General features: G+C 45.2%; 1 protein-coding gene across 1 annotated transcript in view; it reads left to right on the top strand.

The window, feature by feature from the left end:
- The first annotated feature begins 5,540 nt into the window (after window positions 1-5,540).
- CLSPN (claspin) overlaps window positions 5,541-9,897 on the top strand; it is a 27,916-nt gene continuing 23,559 nt past the window's right edge. The window contains exon 1 of the mRNA XM_005868676.2: window positions 5,541-6,303. Coding sequence (XP_005868738.1) covers window positions 6,280-6,303 — 24 coding nt within the window. The 5' untranslated portion in view covers window positions 5,541-6,279. The remainder of the gene's footprint in view (window positions 6,304-9,897) is intronic.

The following is a 9,897-nucleotide window of genomic DNA, read 5'->3' as shown; positions in this document are numbered from 1 at the left end:
TGTTACTATCATTGACCTAGTTCAGGTCCTTATAATCTCCCACCTAGACAACTGGTCTTCCTGCCTCCAGTCTAATCGCCTTCCAAATCCATCCTTCAGACGCTACCAGAATAATCTTTCTCAGACATAGATCTAACCATGTTGCTCTCCTTCGTAACAACCCTCCTACCCCCGCCCCCCCAGCTGCCCAGTTCATAGAGTCTGAAAGCTAAATTCTAAGCACAGCATTCTAGACTTTTTCTCCCCCGTTTTAACTTTCAGCCTTTGTGCTGGCCATCCTCACCCCTACCACACACACACACCCTATGCTCCAGTCATACTGACCTACTTCAGTTCCCCAAACACAACATGCTTTATCAAGCCCCTACACATACCTGGAATGCCTTTTCCTCCTTGTGCCAGCCTGGAGAACTCCAGTCCATTTTGAAACTCAGTTCGGGAGTCGTCGCCTCCTGACTTACCCCAGGCAAAGTCAGTTACCCCTCTCTTGGGGCCCCAGAGCTATTGTACATACTTCCACTATTACACAAGCTGGTTTGCTTGCCTGTCTCCAGCCAGCAATGGAAACCTGTCTGAGAATGAGACTGTATTTTATTTATCTTTATATTTTCCGTGTCTAGCGTAGGCTTAAAATGGGTGCTTAAGGTTTGTTGAATGTTGAATGAGTGGATGAATATTTTATAGGTACTTTAGGTTGCCAAAAGTTATACAAGAAGCTGATGGTGTGTGTGTGTGTGTGTGTGTGTGTGCGTGCTGTCATGCCTTGGCAAAAGGCCCCGGTGTTGCTTGGTTTTGTTTTTCAGGCCATGGTATTTTAATAATTTATTCCACAATTATCCATTAAACACCCACTATGTGTCAGGTCCTGTGTCATTTTTAAAGGTCAGTGGGTACTACATTAAGCAAGAAAAACAGTCCTGACCTTCAAGCAGCACACTCTCCAAAATAAGCTTCATAATTGTATGGGATTACGGTACAAATTTTTAAAAGCAGATTCTGAGAGATGCGATTATTTCGCTGCACCAAAGGAAAGTTTAAACAACTCTTTGAATACCTTTTAAATTAAAAAAAAGGTATTAGGATAGGTGAACTGACATGACAAAATCCTGCCACGAGGTGGCAGTGCTTATCTAAAAATGAAGAAGGAGTCTAAAAACTAGACTTTTGAAGTCCTACTGGCATAGGACTTTAGAAAAGCAAGTGGTTCTCACACCTTACTCCAGACGAATGCTAGTACTAAAACTTTAATATGGTAGCTGTTCTCCATAAGCTGTTCTCTTTTTTCAGAAAAAATCAACTAAAAGATATGATTTAATTAATGTTTTCCCTTCAACCTTTCACAAGATATGATTTAATCAATGTTTTTTCCCTTCAAACTTTCACAAACCTTTGGAATCTGCTTTTGTTTGCCTTCCAGCAAGCAAATATAAATTTAGAATGGGCTGAGTATGTTAAATTACATGGCTTATTATTCCATAGACATACTAGAGGCCTGGTGCACGAAATTCTTGCACAGGTAGGGTCCCTAGGCCTGGCCAGCAATCAGGGCTGATCTGTGGGGCGACTGGCGGGGCAATCGGGGCCCCAGCTCACACCCACCTTGGCCTGACACCACCTGCTCACCTGCTCCACTATCCCGCCGAGGTCCCATTCTCATTGGGGCCCATCGGGGCCAGCAGCGCCTCCACTGCTGCACACGCCACATCACAGGCACCTGCCATGTTTCATGCCGCCCCCTGGTGGTCAGTGCACGTATAACACCCAGTCGGTTCAACTCCCACCAGTGGGGACAATTTGCATATTAGCATTTTATTCTATAGGATAATTTCAGAATTGATTTTGTATATTAATTTTCGATGATATACTAATAGATCCTACTAGTGAAAATGTTTCCTGACTTATTTGACCAGATTAAATGTGTCAGTACTATGAAGCATTTCCTACAGAGGACCTTACTTCTAGGTATTCTACGAACAATTAAACCCATTTGAAAATCATGATCTCAAATCCTAAGTTTTCTAATTTCAAATGGATAAAACAAGGTTCTGAGAAACTAAATGTCTTCCCCAAGGTCACAAAGTCATTTGTGGGACAAGTTCAGACTTATCCCTGCAGAGTGAACATTGAGATCTTTCCCTTGTTGCCATCTATCAACTTCATAAGCAGAGCTTTTTGGATAATTAACCTTGAGAGCCAAGACATAGAGAGGAGTCAAGATGACTTTCAGGTTTCTGAATTGGTGAGTGATGGGTTATGGTGCCATTCACCAAAATTGAGAATACAGACTGCTCATTCCAAATACAGGCTCCCTTTAGTTTGACACAAGTTAATATATAGAATAAAAGGTTTCCCTTCCTAGCTCATCCCTTTCACCCATTGTCCAAATCAGAGCTCTTTTTCTTAGCTTCTTTGGTGACTGAAGAGGTGCTCTATAAAGAGAGAAAAATGCTAATTCATTCTGAAAAATGCTAATATCAGTAGTATTATTTCATATATTCACTTCCAGAGGGGGTTCAATCTATAATAATAAAAGCATAATATGCTAATTAGACCAGATGTCCTTCCGGACTTCATTCCGGATGAAGCCGGGGCTGCAGCCACCACGCCTGTGAGGGAGGGATCCAGGCAGCCACCTGCGGCTTCGAGGGATCGAGGCTACGGCTGTGAAGACCTACTCTTGCACGAATTTCATGCATCGGGCCACTAGTAATAATATAACAGTTGGCAAGTGACTGAATTAATTAGTTCAACAAGTATGGATTGACTTTCCTACCATGAGCCAGGAATCAGGGCTGATCTGTGGGGCGACTGGCGGGGCAATCGGGGCCCCAGCTCACACCCGCCTTGGCCTGACGCCACCTGCTCACCTGCTCCACTATCCCGCCGAGGTCCCATTCTCATTGGGGCCCATCGGGGCCAGCAGCGCCTCCACTGCTGCACACGCCACATCACAGGCACCTGCCATGTTTCATGCCGCCCCCTGGTGGTCAGTGCACGTATAACACCCAGTCGGTTCAACTCCCACCAGTGGGGACAATTTGCATATTAGCATTTTATTCTATAGGATAATTTCAGAATTGATTTTGTATATTAATTTTCGATGATATACTAATAGATCCTACTAGTGAAAATGTTTCCTGACTTATTTGACCAGATTAAATGTGTCAGTACTATGAAGCATTTCCTACAGAGGACCTTACTTCTAGGTATTCTACGAACAATTAAACCCATTTGAAAATCATGATCTCAAATCCTAAGTTTTCTAATTTCAAATGGATAAAACAAGGTTCTGAGAAACTAAATGTCTTCCCCAAGGTCACAAAGTCATTTGTGGGACAAGTTCAGACTTATCCCTGCAGAGTGAACATTGAGATCTTTCCCTTGTTGCCATCTATCAACTTCATAAGCAGAGCTTTTTGGATGATTAACCTTGAGAGCCAAGACATAGAGAGGAGTCAAGATGACTTTCAGGTTTCTGAATTGGTGAGTGATGGGTTATGGTGCCATTCACCAAAATTGAGAATACAGACTGCTCATTCCAAATACAGGCTCCCTTTAGTTTGACACAAGTTAATATATAGAATAAAAGGTTTCCCTTCCTAGCTCATCCCTTTCACCCATTGTCCAAATCAGAGCTCTTTTTCTTAGCTTCTTTGGTGACTGAAGAGGTGCTCTATAAAGAGAGAAAAATGCTAATTCATTCTGAAAAATGCTAATATCAGTAGTATTATTTCATATATTCACTTCCAGAGGGGGTTCAATCTATAATAATAAAAGCATAATATGCTAATTAGACCAGATGTCCTTCCGGACTTCATTCCGGATGAAGCCGGGGCTGCAGCCACCACGCCTGTGAGGGAGGGATCCAGGCAGCCACCTGCGGCTTCGAGGGATCGAGGCTACGGCTGTGAAGACCTACTCTTGCACGAATTTCATGGGGAAAGTATCCTCCAGTGAGGATTAAAAACAGCAAAAAAATGTCCTCGGGTGAGGACTAACAAAAAAAAAATTACTTAAATAAAAAGAACCATGCCCTAGCCCAGTGGTTCTCAACCTTCCTAATGCCGCGGCCCTTTAATACAGTTCCTCATGTTGTGGTGACACCCAACCATAAAGTTATTTTTGTTGCTACTTCATAACTGTAATTTTGCTACTGTTATGAATCGTAATGTAAATATCTGATATGCAGGATGTATTTTCATTGTTACAAATTGAACATAATTAAAGCATAGTGATTACTCACAAAAACAATATGTAATTATATATGTGTTTCCCGATGGTCTTAGGCGACCCCTGTGAAAGGGTCGTTCGACCCCCAAAGGGGTCGCGACCCACAGGTTGAGAACCGCTGTTCTAAAGTGTGGTTCTCAAAGTATGGTCTTCATATCAGCCGCATTAGCATCACCTGACAACTTGTTAGAAATGCAAATTCTTAGGCCCCACATGAGACATACTGAATCAGAAACTCTGGGAGTGGGGGTCAAACAGTCTGTTTTTACCAGCCCTTCACATCATTCTGACGCATGCTCAACTTTGAGAAGGATTATTCTAGATAGTGAGGATATGGTGTTAAAGGAAACAAAGTGCTTGTCTTCTTGGAGCAACACTATACAAATAGAAAATTTTAGGTAAACGTGAGTATTACCAGGGAAACCAAAACAGGGGACAGAGGGAGAATGTAGAGGGCACTCAGGCAAGGTCTTTCTGAGGAGTATGAACTCTGGAGTCAGAATGAACAGGCTGTGCATACTGGCTCCACCAGTTACTAGCATTTTAAAGGTTTAGTTTCCTCATCTACTCAAATGGAGATAGTAACATTACTTACCTTACAAAGTTACTCTGAAGATTAAGTAAAATAATGTTTGCAAAATTCTTGCAAGTGTTTCTGTCACAGGGCAACTCCCCAATAAATGTTAGCCCTCCAAACATGAGGGAGGAGTGCTACAGAGGTACATGTGGGAATCATCAACGTAGGACTTAATAACAGAGTGGGTGAAAAGGTGGGTAGCCTGAGATGTGAGAGAAGAGAATGGGTGATAGGCTCTTGTTGGGGTGGGATGGCAGAAGTGGGTGAAGTGGTGAGGAGGTGAAGGAATGAAGATGAGACCTTTTATCTGAACTCAGCTAACGGTGGGGACGTGGAAGAGCAGGCCAGTGGGTAGGGTGACCAGCTATCCTGGTTTGCCTGGGATGGAGGAGATTCCTGGGAGGTGAGTCTTTCAGTGCTAAAACCGAGAAAGTCCTGGGAAAATTGGGATGAGCTGGTCAACCGACCAGTGGTTAGGATCCTGGGGGGTGAAGTGGAAGCGGGAACTGCTGTGAACTTTCCTTTTGGTGCCCGCGGATCGCCTCCTGACAGTAATCTTGTAAAGTACCTTCCAGTAGTTTGCCTCCACCTGAAGTCAGAGGGCCAGGGCGCTCAGGAATGCAGTGGGGGCGAAGCCAGCCTCGCCTGGATGCAGCAGGATAAGGATCGACAGAGAATGCCTAAAAGATAGTAACCAGCACAGCAACAAGGGGTTAGAATTGTCTGGGATTAGTCTGATTCCACACTTTTTATTTTTATTTTTCCTGCCTTATCCAAAGAGCCTAGGAGTGGGATGAATGGGTCTTTTCTGCATCCTGAATTAATCTTAAGTAGAATTATAAAGGTAACCCAAGGATATTCCTTAGTATCTGAGCAGCCCCCCCGAATTTTTCTCTTTTGATGTTCACTGGTATGCGTGCCGTATACAAGAAGGAGCAGGTAGGATGGTCCTGGAGAAAACACTCATGGGCGCTGGACTCCAGTACAGATTAGGGATGCCCTCTGGTGTCCACAGATCTTCTCCCCACTTCTTACCTGGAGCAGGAACTTACTCCTCAAATCGCTGCTTGATGGAAACTATCGCGCAGTGGCAAGACCAAAGGTCAAAGTCCACCACTCGAACGGTACCATCTTGCAAGGCCAGAGGGCCCGACACCCCCGCAGCCAGAACCCCTTCGGCCTCCTCCAGGTTCACTTGACCTGAGGAGCCGCGACCCGCCAACCCAACCCACATTACACTTGTGGGATTGGCCGAAGGAGCTTCGTGATTGGTAGAACGGAACGGGGGCGTGGCCTCAAGTAGAAAGCCGCCTCTGGATTGGTGCAAATCATCACGGGCGGTACCTCCACGCCGGGTAGGCGCGAAAGTCCCAAGTCGCTGCCGGGTAGAATACGGCGGGAGCAACTGCGCCGCGGCTGAGGGAGCCGGGGAGCAGTTTCGTCCCGAGCAAAGCGCTGGAGAGGCCGAAGTCATGACGGGCGAAGTCCCTTCCGAGGTGAGTTCATGCAAATGTCTCCTTCCCGGTTGCGGAGGTCGGCGCTGAAGGGGGGCGGGGGGCGGCGGTCGAGTGCGGTGGAATGGGTCGCGGAGGCTGGGAGAACTACAATTCCCGGCGTGCACCGGGCGGCTCGGCCTCGCAGTCCCGGAGGGAAAACACCCCCACCCCCGGCTCCACCGTCTCGCGGTCTAGTCCCCACTTCGGGGTTTCCGCGTCTCGGTCCAGTAGGCCGTGTTGCTCCGCGTCTTCGTGGCGCGCGCAGCCGGCCGCCCAGCTCCTCCTCAGTCTGTCCCGCCTTCCCTCCCCTTTGGCGCGTTTCCTGCCGTGGGTGCTTTTCCTCTTGCCTCGTCCGGAAAGAGGAAGGCCCGAGCCGAACCGGGCCGCGGGAATTCGGGGGCAGAACTCTGTAAATGGACGGCGGGAGTTCTAATTGCGTCTGGAAGGGGCCTTTGCGGTCATCGGGAAGGGGCTGTACTCGCTGGTCGCTGGCGGAACTGGGCACAGGAACTGCTGTTCACAGTCCTGTGTTCTCTGGGGCGGGACTAGGGTGAGATTCTCCCATTGGGAGCAAAATGTAAGGAGACGCCAAAAAACTCAGTAATCAAGATGATATTTTAAAGCAACATTAAAAAAATAAAAATGAATACCAAAAAATCCCATTACTTGATATTGAATAAAATAACAGACTTTTTAAAAAATATATTTTATTGATTTTTTACAGAGAGGAAGGGAGAGGGATAGAGAGTTAGAAACATCGATGAGAGAGAAACATCGATCAGCTGCCTCCTGCACACCCCCCACTGAGGATATGCCCTTGACCAGAATCGAACCTGGGACCCTTGAGTCCGCAGGCCCACGCTCTATCCACTGAGCCAAACCGGTCAGGGCCAGACTTTTAAATAAAGACAATATTTGACCCTGAACTTGCACTACCCTTGCTGATCCTGCCGCAAACTGCCTAGAATAAAATGGTTACCTAACAGTATCTTGTATTGAGTTGTGTGGTTACCCTTATGCAGTTTTCGGATCCACAAACAGCGAATAGACTTAACTGTTTTGTATTGTTGGAAGGACCATCAGCAAATACATGATTCTCCTCAGTGGTTATTCAGTGCATGTTCTCTTTAGCTATTTAATAATTGTACCAAGCATTGAAATCAATTTAAGAGTTGTTGGAGAAGCATTAACGTGAGGCCTCATGCCCTATTACATGACAGATGTTAATATCGTCCCCCTTAAGTTGGTTCAGAGTCCTAACAACGCCAAGGAGGTTGGAGACCTGGCGTCTAGGGTGACTTGGTCACTAACTGTCCAAGTCACCTAAGACACCTCTCCTTAGGTTTTTTGGGAATCGAACCTGGGACCCTTGAGTCCGCAGGCCGAGGGTCTATCCACTGAGCCAAACTGGTCAGGGCTACATGACAGATGTTAATGTCGTCCCCCTTATTAAGTTGGTTCAGAGCCCTAACAACGCCAAGGAGGTTGGAGACCTGGCGTCTAGGGCGACTCGGTCACTAACTATCCAAGTCACCTAAGACACCAAGACACCTCTCCTTAGGTTTTTTTTTTTTTTACTTGTAACTTTTAAAATAGTTTTGTTTAGAAATTTTCAAACATAAAAATCATGCCAATCTTATTTATATCCCCACCCATTTCCTCCTTACTGGATTATTTAGAAGCAAATTCTAGACATTTATTTCATCCACAAATATTTCATTATACATCTCTAAGTGGTAAAGCCTTTCCAAAAAATAACCACAATATTATTACAACACCTAAAACATTTAGAATTTTTGCCTGACTATCTAGTCTGTTCAGATTTCCTTCACACACACACACACACACACACATGCTCTCTGAATTAGGATCCAAAGAAAGTCTGCACTTGCAATTGTTGATATGTAAGTGTATGTATATACCTTAACTCTTTATAGGTCTCCCTCCTCTTGTTTTCTTCAAATTATTGTTAAAGAAACAACATAGAGTGGGGGCTGGTAAAAGAGGGCAAAGGGGGGATAAATGGTGAGGGAAGCAGGCTTGACTTTGGGTAGTGAACATGCAATACAATATACAGATGATATTTTATAGAATTGTATACTTGAAATCTATATGATTTTATTAACTAACTAGAGGCCTGGTGCACAAAATTCGTGCATGGGGGAGGGGGGGTCCCCTCAGCCCGGCCTGCACCCTCTCGCAATCCAGGACCACTGGCTCCTAACGCTCCACCTGTCTGCCTCATCGCCCCTAACCACTCGCCTGCCTGCCTCATCACCCCTAACTCACTCTGCCTGCCTGCCTCATCGCCCCTAACCACTCTGCCTGCCTGCCTCATCGCCCCTAACCACTCTGCCTGCCTGCCTCATCGCCCCTAACCACTCTGCCTGCCTGCCTCATCGCCCCTAACCACTCTGCCTGCCTGCCTCATCGCCCCTAACCACTCTGCCTGCCTGCCTGATCTCCCTTAACCCCTCTGCTTGCCTGCCTGATCGCCCCTAACCACCTCTGCTTCAGCTCCCGCTGCCGCGGCTTTGTCCGGAAGGACGTCTGGAATGACGTCCGGAAGGTCGTTCGGCTGTCCGGTCTAATTAGCATATTATGCTTTTATTATTATAGATGTCACGCCAATAAATTCAATGAAAATAAAAAAGAAACCACATAGTTTGCCTTATAACGAGTCCCACACCTGGATTGCATCTCTCTTTTTTAAAAATATATTTTTATTGATTTCAGAGAAAAAGGGAGAGAGAATCATTGATCGGCTGCCTCCTGCACTCCCCCTTAAAGAAAGCACTTTATGGCTCCTCTTTGGCATATCTGAATTGCCAGCATCACTACTCCGGTGCTATTATTAAGTAAATAAGGGTTATTTGAACATAAGTACTGTGGTACTGTGACAGTAGATCTGATAACTGAGGTGGCTACTAAGTGTCTAAAAGGTGGATTGTATATACAGCATGAATACGCTGGACAAAGGGATGATTCATGTTCTGAGTGGGACAAAGTGGGATGTTGTGAGATTCCATCATGCTACTCAGAATGGTATGCAATTTAAAACTTATGAATTGTTTATTTCTGGAATTTTCCATTTAATATTTTCTGACCTCGATTGACCATGGGTAACGAAAATTATGGAAAAGTGAAACTATTGATAAGGAGGATCTACTGTATTCAATATAAAGAGTTGGTTTTGCCCTGGATGGTGTGGCTCAGTTGTTTGGAGTATTGTCCCATACACTGAAAGGTTGTGGGTTCAGTTCCCCGTCAGAGCATATACCTAGGTTGCAGGTTTGACCCCCAATTGGGGCGCGTATGAGAGGCAACCAATGGATGTTTTTCACATCAGTGTTTCTCTCCCTCTCTTCTTTTCTAAAATAAAAAGCACACAAACATATCCTTGGATGAGGATTAAAAAAAAGATTTGGTTCTATAGATTGCTTTAAAGGTGAACAATGATTTTTCTTTTGGTTTTTGGTCCAGTAATTCTTTTTTTAAAATATATTTTTATTGATTTCAGAGAGGAAGAGAGAGGGAGAGAGAGATAGAAACATCAATGATGAGAGAGAATCATTGATCGGCTGCCTCCTGCAC

Source organism: Myotis brandtii, unplaced genomic scaffold (genome assembly GCF_000412655.1).
Source record: "Myotis brandtii unplaced genomic scaffold, ASM41265v1 scaffold274, whole genome shotgun sequence".
NCBI lineage: Eukaryota > Metazoa > Chordata > Mammalia > Chiroptera > Vespertilionidae > Myotis > Myotis brandtii.
This window is presented reverse-complemented; position numbering and strand designations above follow the sequence as displayed.